We start from the raw sequence: 21,052 nt of genomic DNA on the forward strand, positions 1-21,052 counted from the left end.
TTTGTTTTATAAACAAACACAGGGGATGGCGCTCCTTTTCTTATTCATTCCCTCTGTCAGCTTGAGAAGTGCATTTGGAATACTCCCTTTCTGCTGTTTTTAAATCTCAAATAGCTTTCTATACCCTGCCCCTCTTGGTTTTCTTTACCCTTTGAAAAGTTACTTCTAGTGCCCAAAACATGAAATGATCATTCATCGTTTCACGTGGTTAGCTTTTCCCCTTCTTTTTCTTTTCTTGTATCTCTAACAAACCAGGGTCCCTGTTAAATATTCTTAGAAGAATATTTAAGAAGAATTTAAGAAGAGGGTAGACTTGACAATTAAGCCCCCTTAGCTTACGAATTCTTATATATTAAGAATATTTAAGAAGAATTCTTTCATTAAGATTTTGTTACAGTCTTAGGGTTGTTATTCACCCTGATTCATTTTCATCACACCATGTAAGAGCCAAGTAGGAGAGAGTATAGGAACCCCAGAGAACCAAGGATTAGGGACCTTCTTTCCCTCCAAGGCTTCAACCTCTGACCCAACATAATACCTGCCTATGATGCTATGGTTTTTCCTGTGGTCATGTATGGATGTGAGAGTTGGACTGTGAAGAAGGCTGAGTGCCGAAGAATTGATGCTTTTGAACTGTGGTGTTGGAGAAGACTCTTGAGAGTCCCTTGGACTGCAAGGAGATCCAACCAGTCCATTCTGAAGGAGATCAGCTCTGCGATTTCTTTGGAAGGAATGATGCTAAAGCTGAAACTCCAGTACTTTGGCCACCTCATGCGAAGAGTTGATTCATTGGAAAAGACCCTGATGCTGGGAGGGATTGGGGGCAGGAGGAGAATGGGATGACAGAGGATGAGATGGCTGGATGGCATCACTGACTCGATGGACGTGAGTCTGAGTGAACTCCAGGAGTTGGTGATGGACAGGGAGGCCTGGCGTGCTGCGATTCATGGGGTCGCAAAGAGTCGGCCACGACTGAGTGACTGATCTGATCTGATCTGATGATGATGATTTTAAGAGGAGGCTTCCAGTTTCCAAACAAATTGGTCAACTATCTCTAAGTGGACAAAACTGCAATGTAACCGAATAGGATCCTACAGGGCCTTCTCAGGACAGAACCCCACCCCCAGTGTCCTCTGCTGCAGCTCCTTCCAGAGGTACCTAAATAACAGTATCTGATGCACAGTCTTGAGCTATGTCACAGATACTAAAACCACCACCAAAATGGAAGGAATTAACTACTTGATGATCATGCACCCCCAGACCCACCGGTACCTAAGGATTGATAAGGTAAACCACCCTGTTACCTGAAATCAACCAATCAGAACTGTGCACCAGCTGACCACATACCCTGTAACCCCTTCCCTCACCGGGCCTTTAAAAATGCTTTGCTGAAATCCATCTGGGTGTTTGGGGGTTTTCAGAGCATAAGTCACCCATCCCTGTGTTGGCACCTTTACAGTAAAGGCTGCACATCCCTTCATCACAACCCGGTGTCAGTAGATTGGCCTTACAGTGCACAGGCAAGCCCCGGACTCAAGTTTGGTCAATAAGAGCGAGGGTAGACGACATTTAAGTCCCCTTAGCTTCATCCCATATGGGCTTCCCTGGTGGCTCAGATGGTAAAGAATCTGCCTGCAGTGCAGGAGATCAGGTTCGATCCGTGGGTTGGGAAGATCCCCTGGAAAAGGGAATGGCAACCTACTCCAGTATTCGTGCCTGGAGAATCCTATAGACAGAAGAGCCTGGCAGGCTACAGTCCACAGGGTCACAAAGAGTCGGCCATAACTGAGCAACTAACACTACCGCTACTACCTTCATCCCGCATGAGAATGGACTGCCTACTAACTGCTGCTGAAACCATAGGCACAAACGCGATGACTGTTCTGCCTCTGCATAAACTCTGGACAGGAAAGAGGGTTCATCAAAATGTTCGGGAACCACTGAAGAAAACCACCCACCTTGACCAGGCAAGACGATAACCACTTGCATGAGTTGTCTCACAACAGGAGGGTCCTGATAAGGAACGGGGTGCTGCCCCAAAAAACTAATCAGAAGAATTTGGGAGGGGCCAAAAGGAGGGAGGAGATGCCACCCTATAATGTGAGCCAGCCTCCCAGAAACTGTCATGCCAGAATCCATCATGGCTGAGAGATGTGCATGCCACCAGGGAGGACCCTGAGTCAGACCAGGCATGAGCCAAACAAGATGACTCCTCATGACTATGAAACCTCAGATCGTGCGCTCTGGCAGAGAGGCCCTCCTGGGTTCCCTTACTGCTGCTCTCCACCTGGGCCCCACTTCCCTATCAAGCCTCTTGCTTTGTCAGCACATGTGTCTCCTTGGACAGTTCATTTCCAACTGCAAGACAAGAGCCCACTTTCAAGCCCACTTTCCAACTGCTAGACAAGACCCACCTGCAGGAGGTCCCCCTTCCTATAATAAATATATTTCCCTAAACCCAGTGTCTCTTTTGATAAATCACTGGGCTTTCTGCTGCCTGGCTGAAGGTAGGTGGTTGCAAAATGACTTCAATTTCAGTAGCTAAGGAAACACAGGGCCTAGAATCAAACTACCAGTAAGTCATATTCTAGGGCTCCTGGGTCATATTTTTATCAATAATTAAACTGATTTTTAAACCATTCTGTACGTATAAAAACACACTACCTAAAGCAAAACACATCCATCAGGACTCATGGGGACAAAAATAACATCTCTCTCTCTCAGTACGTTGAGAGGATCAGAGTGAGAAGACGAGTATCTGTATAAAACACCCAGATGCTACGCTTGGTGCATAACAGGCAGGCAATAAAAATACACAGTAGGTAGAGTTTTACTGTTTCTAGGGAGTCTGTGGACCAAGGGTAATTAGACCATCAGCAAATATGCTGAAACCCTCGCCCTGCGCATACTTACTGCGTCTCTGCTCCCAGCAGCATCTCCACTTTCTCATTTGCGTGGTTACTAAGGACGGTCAGCGTAAAGAGGTGACTGGCAGAGTTCTGTCTTGAATAAAGCATTGTGGAGCTGTTCTTCCCTGGAGAAGAATTAAGCTCTTCACTGTCACAAGACTCCACCAGTAGCTGATCTCTTAAAGAATAATCATTGACATTGTAACTTTCTTCACTGTTAAGAAAAGGGAAAAAGAACGTTATCAGGAATTCAGTGGATGAGACTGTGACACTGTCGATTTTCAAGTCACACTTTGGGGGATGTGGAGGGGAATGGAAGGAGGACAGGGAGAGAAGGATTTATTTTAAATAGGAATTGAACTCTGAATTATTCCTACTGATTCTGAGTCAGTATGTGTGCTCATTCACTTCAGTTGTGTCCAACTCTCTGTGACCCCATGGACCGGAGCCCGCCAGGCTCCTCTGTCCATGGGATTCTCCAGGCAAGAATACTGGAGATCTTCAGACCCAGGAGCTGAACCCACATGTGTTATGTCTCCTGCATTGGCAGGCGGGTTCTTTACCTCTGAGCCACCTGGGAAGCCCTATGAGTCAGTATAACCCTCCAAAATGAAAACCTGTTAATTACTATTTTTCTGTTGTATACTGAATTGTATCTTAGGTATCAAAGCAATATCAGGACTCCCCTGGTGGTCCAGCGGCTAAGAGTCGATGCTCTCAATGTAGGGGACCTGGGTTCAGTCCCTGGTCAGGGAACTAGATTGCACACGTCACAACTAAAGATCCCAAGTGCTGTAACTACGACCTGATGCAGCCAAATAAATATCTTTTTTAAGTAATTAAAAGCAATATTAAAAACAATTATTAAACCCCCCAGGTTTCCTTTTCCACTATCCTGGCATTGCTGCAAAAAGTAAAACATACAGACATCATGGTACTGCTTGAACAGCTACTCCCGTCTCACCTCCATCTGCAGGATGAGATCTACTCACACTCTGGGTGGCAAGGCCGCACTACCAGCCTCCAAACCACCAGGCACAGGAGGGAAGACCAGTCCTCTGGCAAGACCCCCAACCCTTCCTCCCAGCATGCACAGCCTCACCACCTGCTTCAGAAAGCACCCACTGATCCCACCACACCCTCTATCCCTGCTTGTGCCCCAGACTGGCCCCCTGGCGGTCTTCATTCCCCCGGATGCACTCTCACCTGCACAGCCTAAGCACGTGCCTAATTGGGCCTCACCTCCCCAAACCTTCAGCTGGTTGCCAAACCCTTCCACTGCGTCTTCTGGAAATCCAGCTAAATCTTCTAAATCCTCAGCCTCTTCTCTGAGCTCTCTCTCTTTACCTTCTTGCCTTAACAGATACTAGGCTCCTTCTAAAGAGCACCGCCTCCCTAGAAGGCTTTCCACCTGCTTGAGTTTCATTATTCCAGACAACAATCACTTCCTCCTCCCAGAATGCCCCCCAGTTTTGTGCTCATGCCATCAGTCTCTATTTTATCATCAAAGTCATCTCCAGGCCCCTGGATCCTGCCTCATCCTCATTCATGAGTGTAGCTGCTGGCTTCCTGGAACTGTCCAACACTCCTTTCTTGAATTTCCATGTGGCAATCCTTCCCCAATCCTGGCCTCTCAGTTCCTTGATTTCCCCTTCAAGGATAGACCCTGTTATCACCAACTGCAACCTCTCTTCAATCCCAATGTCAAAACCACTTCCTAACCAGCCCTGCTAGTCTCTTTGACTCATCTCTTCCAATCCTCAACCCCAACAATTTTAAGCCACCATTCTAACAACCCATTGATTCCACCGCCTTTCCCTCCATCCTTGAACCCTCATGTCCTCTCATTCACTCTTATTCAATTATCCAACTTGAATTTCCTGATACCTAGTTATATAATCACTCCTTGTATACAGTCATTTTCTTGGCAAATCCAACTCTAGTTAGATACAGCTCTCCTCTATCTCTGTCTGTCCTCACAGTTGAACATGGCAGAGCTCAAAAATAACTGGTGAATAAATGGATGACCATGCAATACATTCTAATGCATTCTAAGAACCATATTGAGCAATTAACTTACCTAATAACAAATGCAAATGTATGAACTCAGGAGAGCTAACAAAAGTCCTAGTGCTTAACTATACTAGGAAATTTCAAAAAAGGCCATTTTGCTCAAGATTTCTGAGAAATTTTTTCATCTGGTAGTGGGCATCTGTCAACCATTCCCTTGTAACTCTCCTTTAAAAACTTTATGGTCTTTTTAAAATTTAGTTTGATAGATCCTTCCCCCACCCCAAACCAGCAAATACAGTTGTATCATCCAAAAAAATGCCTTTTGATCAAGGCTGTTTGTTGCTAGGGTAATAATCTGTATTAACTGGAAGTTCACAAGGCAACATCATCTCTGAAACCCGCTGAGACTGCATACTGACCAGCACAACTGTTCTCAGAATATATAAAATATTTCTCATATCAAAATGAGGGTTATCAAAGTTCATGTGACTTTTATAAAAGGAGGAAGCAGGAGGAAATATAACAATATTATATTTTTTAAAGATCTTGTGTACCAGAACCAAAGCAGTCAATTTTGGGCAAAGCAGGTGTGGGGTTGCAGCCTGCAGGCCTACAAGCCTCGTAGTTGCCCAGCCTCAAGACAGACCCAGCAATGACAGAGACGTCAATGGTTTATGGGAGAGGGGATCTCACATCTGAAACAGAAGGGTCCCAGAGTGACAAGTGTGTTGCAGGCGGCAAGTAGACCAGGGCAGCAGTCTTCAGTGTTCGGGGGGAAAAGCTACCATTTACAGGGGGAAGTGACATCAAGTGGGCTCACTGGTTTCCATGAAAATGTCCCTCACAGCACCTCTGGTTAACAATCGTCATGAAGGCAGATGTTTCCCTTAACAGACTAGCATGTGGAGCTGTTCTGGCCAAAGGATCAGAACAATCACCAGCTGGGGCAGTGGGCAAGCACATTCCTGTGAGTTGGGTATAGGTGAGGGAGGGATCCAGCAGGGCATGTACAGAGAATAAGAGAATAGCCATCTTTAGTGGCCTGACCATACAGCAGGTAAGGCTTATAATACTGTCTAGACATCTGAGACACAGATTTAATAAAATCCAGGACTCAGGATAAGACCAAAAGGAAAAAGAATAAAAACGAAAGCAAAACCTCAACAAGAGCTGCAAAAACGAAAGAAAAAAAAATACGAAGCCTTCTTTTGTACTGTCCTCTCTCTTTTGTACTGTCCTCTCTCTGCACCCCTGAGCTACTCTCTTGGTCCAACTCACAAGCTTAAAAAGATCATCTTTTAGTTAAAATCATTTCCAGTTAAAAACAATTCTGCTCAGAGAACTCCAAGCTCCCTAATACTGTGCACATGGAGTATTTAGGCAGTGCCCTATGCCAGGACATTGCATAGGTATTCTCTGTATTCCCAAAGAAATAAAAGGCAAAGAAATCTGCATGCTATGAAGGCATCATTCAAGATGATGCAAATTCCGAAAAGGCTTCAGCATAAAGTGGCTTTACTTACTAGATGGTCCCCAACAGGATTCCAAACCAAGAGTTCATAGGAAACTCATGCAAATGGACATGAATAAGCTACTTAAATCTTTTTTTTTTCCCCTCTTAATTTTCAGAGTTATTACCCCCTGTGTTTGCCTAAATGCAAACAATATCAGCTAGTGTGTTTCACTGATGTGTTGAATCTCTGACCTCAGGAGTAGGTAATTAGAGACAGAAGAAGAAGAAAAATTAATAGAATTTGTTTAAATTGTTCTCTTAAGCCATGACAACTACAATCCCCTTAAGACCTGGGGTGCCCATTTGATCCAGTTTATGCCTGTTGTCCTCTCAAATGTTCAGCCGGGATGGTAAAGAGCGGCCACCTCATTTATAGCCATGCGAGTTCACCTCAAGATATCTGGTTTCCGCATATCTGGGTCACTGAACTTTCCCACTGTTCTAACTTCTGTATCCAAAATAGGGCACAGGAAACAAGTGTGCTGTTTCCTTAACTGATTCAATAGCAGTCACCCAATATCATTATTTTATCTAGACCTGCGAATGTCTTCATTATGTAATAAATAATGTCCACAGCTTCTTCACCCCTCCTTTAACTCACTTAATATAAAAAAAAACTTGATTTAACAGTAGTCAAGTAAGCTATTTATCCTTGTCAGCTACTATTCAAACCCAAAGGAATAAACAAGGAAAAGGAACTCGCTCTTGCTAGCATGTTTGTGCTCTCTCACACAAAATACACACTCACACAATCTCATAAAGGTTCAAATTACTATCTCCCCCTCTCCAAATCTGCTGAATACTGAGTGAATTTCATTCTCCTGATGACAACCAGCACCTACTAACTCTCTCACACTAATACAAAAGGATAACTGTTAAAATATGTGCTTAAGGATTTCTCTGGTAGTACAGGGACTAAGAAGGTGCCTACCAACGGAGCAGACACAGGTTTGATCCCTGGTCCGGTAAGATACCACACGCCTTGGAGCAACTAAGCCCGTATACCTAGAGCCCGTGCTCCACAACACGAAGCCACTGCAATGAGAAACCTCTGCACCGCCACAAAGAGTTAGCCCCTGCTGGCTGCAGCTAGAGCAAGCCTGTGTGCAGCAAGGAAGACCCAGTGCAGCCCAAAATAAATAAATAATGATAAAAATACGTGCATAAGCAGAAGAGGGGGGAATCCAGAGACAGACGCAGCCATTCACAACCCCATTCCCTCCTCTGCTGACCCACCTGTGTCCAGTAAAGTATAAAACAAGCTCAGCTGGGTTGGGAAAGATCCCCCTTCCCTAAGGGAAGTCGATGCTAATCAGACTTCCCCATGTTTGTTTCTTTCATTAGCAAACATATGGTTTCATAGCCTCTGAAACAATCTGGATCATGTATTTAGGAAGTTAAACTGCTCAGAAAAAGGCAAATGGAAAAACCACCTTTCCTTGAGCGGAGCAGTTTACACGTAGACTTCCTCTAATTGTCTTAGCCGCACTCCAAGTTTACCAGCTGCTCATCAAAGAGCAGACGCTTTGTGCAAGCACAGCCTCCTATCAGGCGCAGCAATCAAATCGATACAAGGCTGTGGCTCTGTGGCATAAACAATGATGGGTCTCCCTGTCGAAACTTACAGTCCTAGTATACTTACAGTCCTAGTAACCTTTGGGAAGCCTTTTCTTTTTTTAACATGATAAAAAACTATCAGAAGAGAATGGGATATGGTGGTAAATAAATACCTCAATTATTCTTCCCTCAGAAGGCATTCTTTTGTTAAGCAGCTCAGATACTGTTTGGTTCTACTGCATGCAACCTAGCAGCATGCACTGAATACTTTTCAGCCCATGATACACCTTTTCTGAGAATAGTTGATTCTTAAAGTGAATATTAGGGAGCACTTTTAACTTTCTCTCCTGTCAATTTCTATAAAAGTTGGAATGCTTTCATGATGGGCATATATTTGAAAAAATAAAGCAAAAGTATTAGTCGCTCAGTTGTGCCTGACTCTCTGGAACCCCATCAACTGTAGCCTGCCAGACTCCTCTGTCTGTGGGATTTCCCAGGCAAGAACACTACAGTGGGTTTCCATTTCCTTCTCCAGGGGATCTTCCCTACCCAAGGATCGAACCTGGGTATCCCGCATTGCAGGCAGTCTTTACCATTACCCAGGAAGACCTGGGCATATATTTATTACTTTTAAATAAGGGCAACATTTACAACTTCATACATGCATGAAGTAAAAGTCGCTCAGATGTGTCCGACTCTTTGCATCCCCATGGACTATACAGTCCATGGAATTCTCCAGGCCAGAATACTGGAGTAGGTAGCCTTTTTGTTCTCCAGGGAATCTTCCCAACCCAGGGATCAAACCCAGGTCTCCCGCATTGCAGGCAGGTTCTTTACCAGCTGAGTTACTAGAGAAGCCCACATACATGCATGATGCTAAGTCGCTCAATTGTGTCTGACTCTTTGTGACCCTGTGGACTCTAGCCAACCAGGTTCCTCTGTCCATAGGGATTCTCCAGGCAAGAATACCGGAGTGGGTTGCCAATTCCTCCTCCAGAGAGATCTTCCCAACCCAGCCATCAAACCCCCATCTCCTGTGTCTCTTGCTTTGTAGGCGGGTTCTTTACCGCTGAGCCACTGGGGAAGCCGGTTGCATACAACATACATTTTTAGAATACCAAATTTTACATATTTAGAATATTTAAAATAAAATTTACATATTCAGAATACCAACTTTTAGAATACCAAAGCTGAATGTGTATACACACATTAGTGAGTGCAGGATGACAGACACCCAGCTCAGCACAGGACTTACTTTGGGAAGCAGGGGGAGAAAGAAGGGATGATGATGAAGAGGCTCTAGGTAAACCTGCAATATTATATCAGGACTTTTTTTTTTTTTAAGAGACCTGGCAGTGATATAGCAGGGGAAAAAAAAAAAAAAAAAACTTGTATCTGTTAAACCTGGATTATAGGCATGTTGGTGGTGGTGGTGGTTTAGTCACTAAGTATGTCTGACTCTTACAACCCCATGGACTGTAGCCTGCCAGTCTCCTCTGTCCATGGGATTCTCCAGGCAAGAATATTAGAGTGGGTTGCCATTTAGTGTTTGATAATTTTCTGTACATTTGAAATATTTTGCAATTCAAGGTAAAAAAAAATCTAAATAATAAACGCATAGACGTGAAGACTGTCAGCATTCCAGGTTTTCTGTGGATGCCTGAGGGTACAGGTGAAGGGACTCTTGGGCAATGGAATATTTTTTGCCTTACAAACAACTGATTACTTGCAGATAACATCATTGACTGAAATATATTACAAGGTAAGAGTGAATTCACTAAAATGGCTGGGTTAAAAAAAGGCTTTTCCATATATGAATAACACTCAGAAAATATAATGGAAGAAGCTCTTATTTATAATAGACACAAAACCCACAAAAGATTTAGAATTTTAAATTGAAGTTTCTTCTATATGAAGACAGACTTGAAATACTTTAGAAGAAGGCCTGAATGGATAGAAAAGTTTGATATTAAAGAGATATTAATTCTTCCTGAATTAACATATAATTTTAACATAATTTCCTTGAAAAATCTCGGTTTTGCAGGGGCAGAGAGGAGGGGGAATAGTCAAGCTGATTCTAAAATACGCAGAAAATAAACATCTAAGAACATCCAGATTGTGAAAAAAATGAGAGTGACTAGCCATATGATATATTAAGAACATATTCTAAAGCTACAGTAATTCAAAGACTGAGACTAATGGATATTAGTTGACAGAAGGAGCAGTGAAACAGAACAGTGGGTTCACAACTGACCCTAAATACATCTAGGAATTTTCTACATGATGTAAGTGATATTTCAAATCTGTGGAATATTGATCGTTTAATCAACAAATAATATTGGGACATCTGGAGAAACACCTGAAAAGTTTTAAGAAGCTGGATCCCAACTTCATTCCATTAATCAGGGTATTTCCTTGAACCCAAAGTACGTAAGCATCATGAAGGAGAGGTGGTGATAGAATGAGTCTTTCTGTAGAGCCTTGTGATTAGAGATGAGCTTTTATACATGCAAATACCACAGGAAGAGTTTCCACCTCAACCCTTATGAGCAAACCTCTTAGGTACGTAACAAGGATGACCAGTAATGAGAAACGGGCTGGATAACCAAATGGAACCAGGAGTACAAAAGCAAAGACAGAGACGAGGAAAGCAAGAAGCGTTAGACTTTAAAAGACCAGCTTTCTCCATGCCCTGCTCAAGTCAGCCTTAACTGTCAGTTGTCTTACCTGCCACCTTGCATTTTTCTGGAACTTTCTTTCAGAGCCAAAATCTGACAGACTAGAAGGAGAGCTTCCAATTATTCCTTTTGTAGAAGAATTAAATTTAAAAGGAAAAATGCAAGCAAGGATTACCCAAAACAAAACACAAGGATTTTCTGCCATCTATCGTCAAGAGTAAGATTTATTTTTACCTATTCAACACCTCCCTTTCCACAGGCTTTGTTTAAAACATGCATGCAGCTTCCCTGTCCTGAAAAAATCTTCCCTTGAATCTGTTGGTGAAAATACAAATGTCTACTGAGCTAGCAGCTGCCTGGCATTTTCTCAGACCCTTGTGCCCACCTACCAATGAAATCGCTCTCCAAAGTCATGATGGCCATCACCCCAACAAACCCAGTAACCTGCATATCACCACTGCTCATCTAGGCACTTGACGAGGTTGAGCACATGTGACAACCTGAAACTCTTCCTCTCCTAATGCCTTCCACCACAGTTCTAAGTCATCCTTTTTTTTTAGTGGCCATACTCCAAGTTTCTCTCCTAGACACTCTTGCTTTCCTCAGGGATCTGTAATGGCTCTGCCATGCTCCCTGTATGTGGATTCACAGAAGTTCCTGGGGTTTTACAAAATCAAAGAGATTCTTCCCACTTCCCTTCAAGACATGTACAAGAATTCTTCCTCTGCAGATTTCAACTTGTTTCTCTTTCCCTTCTGAAAACATGATTGCTATTCCCACACTTGATTTTGTGCTTAACTGGAACAAGAACACCCTAGTTTAACATTTCTAGGAAGGAGGAGATAGGATTATGCTGAAGTCTACTTTGAAGTTAAGAGGTTAAAACACTTTCTTCACAGTGACTGAAGTTGATTTTAATTTTAAATCTTGGTATTAGAATTATACAAATTTTTTTACTAGAATAATATACAATTTTAAAGCCGTGAAGTACAGTATAACAGATAAGAGTATAGACTTGATTGAGCGTGTCTGGCTCAATTTCATCACTCATGCACTTTGTGATTTTGAGTAAGTTACTGATCCTTTCTATGTTTTCTCCTATGTAAAAAAATCTCCTGGGGATTACAATACCTCTTAGGATTGTTGGGAGGATTAAATGAAATAATACATTTATTATCTTTTTGCATGTAAAGCTCTTACAATCATGCATGGCTTACAGCAAATGTTGTTAGCTAATATTTTAAATCTTCCTATAGAATATCATGCCTTTATACTGCTTGACATCTTGTTAAAAGCCTAATAATTATATGTACTTTGCAAATAAGCAAGTGGACTAAGCATAATTAGAGCCAAATACCTGGGTCAAAATATTCATTATTTGGCATAGGCTCCAACCAGCAAAACAAGGCATGAAATTTGCCCCAAAACTGGTTTCAAACAGCCTATGTGCTCAATGCCTCAAAATAATTATGAAGACCAACAAACACGCCACACACAGGTTATGAATATTTACTACAAGCCTTTATGAACAGTTTTTATTTCTCTTAGAATGAAACACTGAATGGAATTACTGGGTCATATGGTAGGTTGCTTAGCTTCTTAAGAAACTACTGGGCCACTTTCCAAAGTGGTTGCATCACTGTACATTCCGATGAGCAGTGTATTAGGGCTCCCGTTTCTCCACATCCTTATCAACGCCATCTTTGTCTTTATTATAGTCATCCTAGTGGCTGTGACCCTACTTATTTAACTTATATGCAGAGTACATCATGAGAAACACTGGACTGGAAGAAGCACAAGCTGGAATCAAGATTCCCGGGAGAAATATCAATAACCTCAGATATGCAGATGACACCACCCTTATGGCAGAAAGTGAAGAGGAACTAAAAAGGCTCTTGACGAAAGTGAAAGTGGAGAGTGAAAAAGCTGGCGTAAAGCTCAACATTCAGAAAACGAAGATCATGGCATCCGGTCCCATCACTTCATGGGAAATAGATGGGGAAACAGTGGAAACAGCGTCAGACTTTATTTTCTTGGGCTCCAAAATCACTGCAGATGGTGATTGCAGCCATGAAATTAAAAGACGCTTACTCCTTGGAAGGAAAGTTATGACCAACCTAGACAGCATATTAAAAAGCAGAGATATTACTTTGCCAACAAAGGTCCGTCTAGTCAAGGCTATGGTTTTTCCAGTAGTCGTGTATGGATGTGAGAGTTGGACTGTCAAGAAAGCTGAGCGCCGAAGAATTGATGTTTTTGAATTGTGGTGTTGGAGAAGACTCTTGAGAGTCCCTTGGACTGCAAGGAGATTCAACCAGTCCATCCTAAAGGAGATCGGTCCTGGGTGTTCATTGAAGGACTGATGCTGAAGCTGAAACTCCAATACTTTGACCACCTTATGCGAAGAGTTGATTCATTGGAAAAGACCCTGATGCTGGGAGGGATTGGGGGCAGGAGGAGAAGGGGACGACAGAGGATGAGATGGCTGGATGGCATCACCAACTCGATGGACATGAGTTTGAGTGAACTCTGGGAGTTGGTGATGGACAGGGAGGCCTGGCGCACTGTGATTCATGGGGTCGCAAAGAGCTGGACACGACTGAGCGACTGAACTGAATTGAGTGGCTGTGAAACCTAGTTTTGGTTTTAACTTTCATTTCCCTACTGACTAGTAATGTTGAGCATCTTTTCAAATGCTAAGACATTTAGATATCTTATTGGCTGAAATGTCTATTCAAATGTCTGCCCACTTAAAAATTGAGTTGTCTTACTTTTGAGTTTAAGAACTCTTTATGTAATCAGGGTAAAAGTCCCATATCAAGTATGGCTTGAAAATATTTTATCCCAGTCGGTGGTTTGTAAATTCATTTTCTTAGTTTTAAGGTCCACTTCATAGCACAGCCAGCTTTTAAAGGATAAAGACTAAGTCCAGTGGTTAAGAATCCACCTGCCAATGCAGGGGACATGGATTCGATTCCTGGTCCGGGAAGACTCCATATGCAACTAAGTCTGTGCACCACAGCTACTGAACCAGCATTCTAGAGCCCACACGCCACAACCACTGAGCTCACATGACACACCTACTGAAGCCCCCTCACCCTACAGCCCGTGCTCTGCAACAAGAGAAGCCACCGCAACGAGAAGCCCAAGCACCACAACGAAGAGTAGCCCCTGCTCACCGCAACTAGAGAAAGCCCATGCACGGCAAGGAAGACACAGCGCAGTTAAAAACAAAAAAGTAACTCTTAAAAAAGACTAGACTTCCAAAAACCCAGAAATGTCACACACTTTCTATTTCATTCTTGAGAACGTGACAAATAGTGGAGATGAGGGTCACATTTGTTGGTAAGAATCTGTTATGATTTACTGTCACCCAAAAAGACAGCCAGTGATTCACATAGGATCAGAAAGCCCCCAATCCAGGTTTATCGTCACTGACCTCTCCAAACGAAGGGAAAAACATACTGAACTCACTTCTATCAGCCACGAAGTTACAGTGTCTCCTAATCAAATACGAGGGATGTTACAAGACAACTGCTAATACAAACATGCACACATGAATCAGATCACCATACAAAAGAATAAAAGTTGATCAATGATTATCCCTCAGTCACTTGCCATCTGACACGGGTTCTTGATAGGAAGGGAGAGGCATGGTGTTAAATGCATTTACTCCTAAAGGCCACATTTCAGAGGCCATAATCCAGGTTTGGAGAAGGAAATGGCAACCCACTCCAATATTCTTGCCTTGAAAATTCCATGGACAGAGAAGCCTGGCGGGCTACGGTCCAGGAGGTTGCGAAAGGGTGGGACACGACTTAGCGCCTAAACAACAACAACAATCCAGGTTTGGCCTTGGAGGGCGCCAAACTTTCAGCTGTACAGCAGTGGCTTAAGGTTTCAAGGGTTTCCCTGGTGGCTCAGACGGTTAAGAGCCCATCTGCAATGCAGGAGAACCGGGTTCAATCCCTGGGTTGGGATGATCCTCTGGAGAAGGGAATGGCTACCTCCTCTAGTATTCTTGCCTGGAGCATTCCATGGACCGAGGAGCCTGGTGGGCTACAGTACATGGGGTCAGAAAGAGTTGGACACACTGAGCGACTAACTCTTTCTAAGGTTTCAAACCGTTTTTTAAAATAAGAAAATGTTCTAGAAGTAAAAGAGCAATAATCTGATTTGTGCCAAATCTTTAGAGAAAGACACCCAGTACTAGGAATAATGATGATACCAGCAGGTATCAGTCCCTCAGCAGGGGCCATTCACTGCGTTAAGTGCTCTGTGAGCACTATCTCAATTCTCACAGACACTCCAGGAAGACCATGACATTGCTTGCCTCATTGTACAGATGAGAACACTGAGACTCTGAGAGATCAAAGGCAACCTGCCTAAGGTCAAACGGCCAGGATTTTGAACACCGTTCTGTCTGACACCAGGATATTTATACTGTGCACTTGGTGCAACTTTTGACACTGAATGGCAACAATGACTCTTCTTACAGAGGCAGAGGAAGTAAATACTCTTAGGTCCCAGATGTCAGAGGATCAAGGATGTGTGGGGCAGCAAGAGAAAGAGAAGAGGAAGAAGACGAGAGAGGGTTCTCACATCTCTCCCATCCCATCTCCCATCTTGATCTTAAAATCTGATCCAAGTGATCACAAACAACCAAGCTGTATATTCTAGGAATAAAAGTGATTTGAGTCAGAGCCTTATTGCCTTTTCTTTATCCAGGATACTCAAAAGTTAATTTGCCGAGGAAGGAGTTTATTCTGCAGAGGCAGAGGGACAATGTCAGGTAGCCTCAGCTTTCTATAGCGGCAAAGCTGTCAAAATAGAAAAACTCGAAACGGGGCCAAACTAGGTCATGACCCTTTCCAGGGAGCCCACACCACTTTAAGCTACTGGACATTCAAACTACTTAGGAAAAGGCAAGTTCTAATAACTCTCTGAACTCCTGATAATGATCAGGTAGAATTCTATTACAGAAAAGCCTTTTCTTTAAAACTTGAAGATTTGTAATGTGTCACGGAGTTCAAGTTATGTCAATATACACAATATTTATGGAACTAGGGATCAGGAAGTGGAAAGCTCCGGTCTTAAATATCTGAGGGAAGGAAATGTGAATAGGAAACGCTCTTCCCCACACTCGGATGCTAGATTGGCTAAAGGTAGAGGAAGGCTCACCGTGCACCTCGGGACCCCTTCTAATTTCCTCTCACGACCAGTAAGACTATGAAAATATTCACTTAAACAAAAACCCTCTTTGAAAAATGTGTTATCAAAGCAAATAAAAAAAGGTGCCAGTTTCTAGGCTATTTTTCCAAGAACATTACAGGATGGTAGAAAGGTAAAAATATTCTAGAAAAATGAAATTAAGAATTAATGAACATAAACTGTTAGAAGAGGTTCTGGAGTCAGACTCAGATGAGAATCCTGGCTTTGCTGAGAGACCTTGAAAAAGAGACTTTAATCTTTCTGCCTCAGTGTCCTCATCTGTAAAATGGAAGTAATACTTGATTACTGGGCTAACTCAATGATAGATTCACAAACACTCTGAGCACGGTGAATGGTAAACTATAATGCTCAATAATATAGGCTCTTACCATCATTATCACTACTACTACTCATCTAACTGTAGAGAATACCCCAAACCATCATGGATAGATCATCTGTAGGGACAGAATCCAGGAGAAACTGAAAGAGACACATCACAACATGATTGCATTTACTAGTATGATAAAAAGACTAGATTTCTACATTCCTTTGGTCTTGTGCCCAACACCCACACAAGGTCAATCTATCTGCAGCTCTAAATGTGCTCACGGGCACAGTGGGGCTGGCGGCAGCAAAAAGGCACAGCAAGCAATACACTCACGTGACCACACTGGAGGCCTAGTCCCAGCAAAGGGACGTGGGTTCTACATCTCCAGTCATTTCTGTCTTTTTTGAACCTACCCCCAACCCCATTTATCTTAAAGGCAATGTGTTAGTTCTTTTAAAGAGCTCTTGGGACTTCCTTGGCTGTGCAGTGGTTAGGTCTCTGTGCTCCCACTGTAGGAGGCAACAGTTTAATCCCTGGTGAGAGAACTATAATCCTGCAAGCCATACAGAGTGGCAAAAAAAAAAAAAAAAAATTTCTTTCTCTTTTCCAAACTATCCATTGTCAATTGAGCATCTGTGGAAAAGAAGGCTTCCCAGTTGTGGCTGTAAATGTCTACTACCTAATCCTCTGCCATCTTCCCTTGCTTCGCGGCTAAACTAAAACAATCATGGTTGTCCTATTCCTCTCTGCTATATGCTGGCTTTCCCAGCCTCCTTTGTAAGGTCAAGTCTTGTGACCCAAGACAGATGGGTAAAACACAAGAAGTCTTCTGAAAACTTGTCTGGGAAAGGTTCTCCTCTGCTGAGGAAAAGAAAAGGCACTTGAGAAGAGAGTCCCTTCGTGGTCAGGCTGTATGCCTTGCTCCCCTCCTATGTCCTTGAGTGAAATCGTGATGCCTGGACTTGCAACCATGGCGCTATGAGCACACGGGGCAAAAGCGAACAGCGCACAGAGCATGATGCGGCCAAAGAATGGGAAGGGGCTGGGTTACTGGTGAGCCCGCTCTCGGTCTTCACGTTTGGTGCGAGAGGCAAATGTCTTAATTGCTTGAGCCACTGCAATTTGGGTATCCAGTTACATACAGCCAAGACCCTTCCTAAATAATTTAATAGTAAATTTCCCAAAGTAGAAGAGTATGCAGGGTTTCCCAAGCTCATCTGACTTCTTATGTGTGTGTGTGTGTGTGTGTGTGTGTATGTGTGTGTAATAAATGAACATTTTTATTGCTTAAACCCTTTTGTATGGGTAGCTCAAAACATTAGTTGACACAATAGTACAAAATAAAAGCAAGCCAAAAAAACCAAAAACCAAAAACCCTTCCTCTGCAGAGCGCAATTTTGCAAATACAATCCAAAGTGTTTTTCAGATTGAGGTTATATGTCATTTATGGGTAAGTTTACAGGTAAAATTCTAGAAGATGTGAGAAGCCACATGATAAAGCCCCAGATTTGTTTTTGCCCCGATTAATTAAGCGTGAATCTATAATGGAACAGAACACAAAAATCACATATCTTTTAAAAATAAAAGAGAATTCAAAGAACTTTTAGCTTGGGTGTGGAATGGGGGAAGGCCGCCCACTGAGTAATACTGTCACTGTTTATATTTAACCATCTTCACGACTGGTTCACATTTGACAGATATTTATTAAACGGTCATTATGGGCCAGGCAAAGGCTCAGCACTGAGGATGCAAAGGTCATCACGACAGACATGAGCACATAGTAACATAAATATTATGACAGAGAAAGTGCAGGGCTCTATGGGAACACAGAGCAGTGGAAATAAACCCACTCTGGAGGAATGGATAAGAGCTCCCAGTGGATGTGGCAATTAATCTAAAACCTAAAGAATGAAAAGGACTTTGCCTAGAAAAGATCTGGAGTGGAATGGGGTTATGGGCTAGACAGGAGTATTTAAGGCAGAGAAAGAAGCATGTGCCAGGTTTGGGGGACTAAAAAGGGGAGCATTATTCAGTGAGGCATTTATGCTGAGTGCAAGGTAAATCACGGAAAGGCTGTTTGCAAAGCACAAACTGAGTCTTTTAAAAAGCACACTGTGGCTGTGGAATGTAAACAAATGGAGGGATGGTGGCATGAATCCAGTTCTGGGCGAGTTCAAGGTGGCGGTACAAGGGCGTGGCAACAAGTGAGGTCAAAATCCATCATGGGTAGAAGACTGGGGACTGGACAGATGGGGAGTACGATGAGGAAAAGGGCAAGGAGGGCTTCCAGGTTTACTGAGGAGCAACTGGGTGGATGGAGGCACCTTTTACTAAGGAGGGAATAAACCCTGGAGAAGGGACAGTTTGAAACAGAAGATCTGTATATGAGGGTAACCTGTGAAACCCCCAAGAGCTCTTCAAGTCACATGACCATGATGACATTCAGAAGTGAATGAAAAATGGCATCGTGCATACGTGTTAAGTTGCTTCCGTCATGTCTGACTCTTTGTGACCCCATGAACTGTAGCCCCCCAGGTACCTCTGTCCATGGCTTCTCCAGGGAAGAATACTGGAGTGGGTTGCTGTGCCCTCCTCCAAGAGATCTTCCTGACCCAGGGATTGAACCTGAGTCTCTTATGTCTCCTGCATTAGCAGGTGGGTTTTTTTACCACTAGCACCACCTGGGAAGCTCATGAAAAATGGCATCAATGTTAAAAAAACAAGCAAACGTGTTCTAGAACTGGCTAAGACATTATAGCACACTCCTTCATTCTATGTTTAAGTGAGGCGGTGGTGATTGGCCAAGCAGTACAAGAGACTGAACTCTGGCCCCAAATATATGCTGAAACCTAAACTCCTGGTTCTGTGCACATGACCTGATTTGGAAATCAGGTCTTTCCAGATGGAATCTGTTAAGATGAGCCCATTCTGGAACCTAGAGTGGGCCTGGATCCCAGTAACTGGTGTTCTTACAAGGAGAGGGAGATTTTAAGACACACAGACACACAGGAGAGAAGAAAGCCAGTTGAAAGTGAAGGCAGAGATTGGAGCCACCAAGAGCAGAGGCAAGGAAGGATTTGCTCCTGGATCCTTTGGAGGTGTGTGGCCCTGCCAGCTTCCTGATTTCAGAATATTGCCTGCATGACCATGAAAGACTAAATGCCTATTTTAAGCCACCCGGTTTATGGCACTTTACTACAGCAGCTGTGGAAACTATTACAGGGAGGAAGACTTTGTTTTAGCTCAGAAGAAATTGGAAAGGAAGGCCTAAGGTAGATATAAGGCACTGAATGAGACTGGCAAGACCATTGCAAACTGTTTGGGGAGTCTGGCCCAAGTACTTAGGTCTTGAATTCAGTTTTTATATTTCAAACCTGAAGGCAATAGTACTTAATCTGTGAAGTTGCACATGGGGGTACAGTCTGTGCACTGTCATGGATAATTAATTACAAATATGCTATCGCAAGGCACAAATTAGATAGTACATATATTTATATAGATTATTCTGAGCAACTTCACTTTCACTTTTCACTTTCATGCATTGGACAAGGCAATGGCAACCCACTCCAGTGTTCTTGCCTGGAGAATCCCAGGGATGGGGGAGCCTGGTGGGCTGCCGTCTATGGGGTCGCACGGTGTCGGACATGACTGAAGCAACTTAGCAGCAGCAGCAGCAGCATATAGATTATTCAGTAATCTATGAACACAACATGGCAATCCCTTCCTCTTTTATTATAATATTACTGCTATTGCCATGTCGAGTCTGAGAGATCTGAACATATTCATTCTTCTGAAGGCAAAGCTGGTTGGCAATCTGCCATCATTCTAGCACAGTGATCCTCAACTGGGAGACATATGACAATGTCTAGAGACATTTTTGGTTGTCACAGTACGAAGGAGGTCCTACTAGCAAGCAGTAGGCAGAGGCCAGGGAGGCTGCTAAAACATCCTACACAGAATACGGCACCACCCCCCCACCCACCCCCCCGCCACCCCGCAACAAAGAACTGTCCAGCCTCAACTGTGCCTCTAGAACTCTGATCTGGAAGCACCCGACAACCTGCAGCCAAGCTTCAGGTACCAAGAATACACTTTCTCATCCACAGCAGTCAAACTGATCACATATTCTTCTAAAATGTGACACAAAAGACTATTAATACAGTGACTCACAAGTAGCCAGGAGCTAATGGAAACTTAAGTTCTTCTTGATATCCTAAAAAAGTGAGGATTTCTGTCTTAGAAGCAGCTAGTGACCATGCCGCTCTGAAAGCACCAGCGGGGATACACTTACACACGCTGCAGAGCCGAGGCGTCCACACACCCCACCCGTCAGCATAAACCCTCTGCCAGACTGGATTGGAGGAGGAACAGCAACTGTCCTCCTCAACAGTCCCTCCCAGTAGCTGGGAAACCTCCCTGAAGCTGAGAAATCACTGGAGACCCAGCAGCTGAGCTACCTGACTGAACCCTGGAATTAGGTATTCAGCAGTGGGTAGCTGGATCAGTCCCGCAGTGCTGGCACAGGTAGTTGGTTATCTTTTATCTGGACCTTGTAGCCAAGCCTGAAATACTGCCTCGTTCAAGGCTGCTGTATCTTCTCTGTGGCCGCCTCTGGCACGCGAAGCATTTGTAGTTGCCTCCTTGTAGCTATAATGTAAATACGGCTGTGCATACTGTACATTTTTAACCAAGCCTGTTTATCAAGCCTCTGTGGTCTGCTTGTCTCCCTCACCATGTATTCAAGTCATAAACAACTTGAACCTCCAGTGCTATTCTTGGCGTCAAGAGCACCTTAGAAATAGGATGAGCTAATTGTTAAGGGCAAGAAAACCCCAATTTTGGT

At 43.4% G+C, this 21,052-nt stretch overlaps 1 protein-coding gene across 2 annotated transcripts in view; it reads right to left on the reverse strand.

Annotated features, from left to right (window-relative positions):
* The window catches only part of ARHGEF26 (Rho guanine nucleotide exchange factor 26), a 162,628-nt gene that overhangs the window by 16,315 nt on the left and 125,261 nt on the right, over positions 1 to 21,052 (reverse strand). For both annotated transcript variants that reach the window (XM_027543198.1, XM_027543192.1), the window contains one exon: positions 2,914 to 3,123. In XM_027543198.1, coding sequence (XP_027398999.1) covers positions 2,914 to 3,123 — 210 coding nt within the window. The remainder of the gene's footprint in view (positions 1 to 2,913; positions 3,124 to 21,052) is intronic.

The sequence above is a fragment of the Bos indicus x Bos taurus genome, chromosome 1 (assembly GCF_003369695.1).
Source record: "Bos indicus x Bos taurus breed Angus x Brahman F1 hybrid chromosome 1, Bos_hybrid_MaternalHap_v2.0, whole genome shotgun sequence".
NCBI classification, from domain to species: domain Eukaryota; kingdom Metazoa; phylum Chordata; class Mammalia; order Artiodactyla; family Bovidae; genus Bos; species Bos indicus x Bos taurus.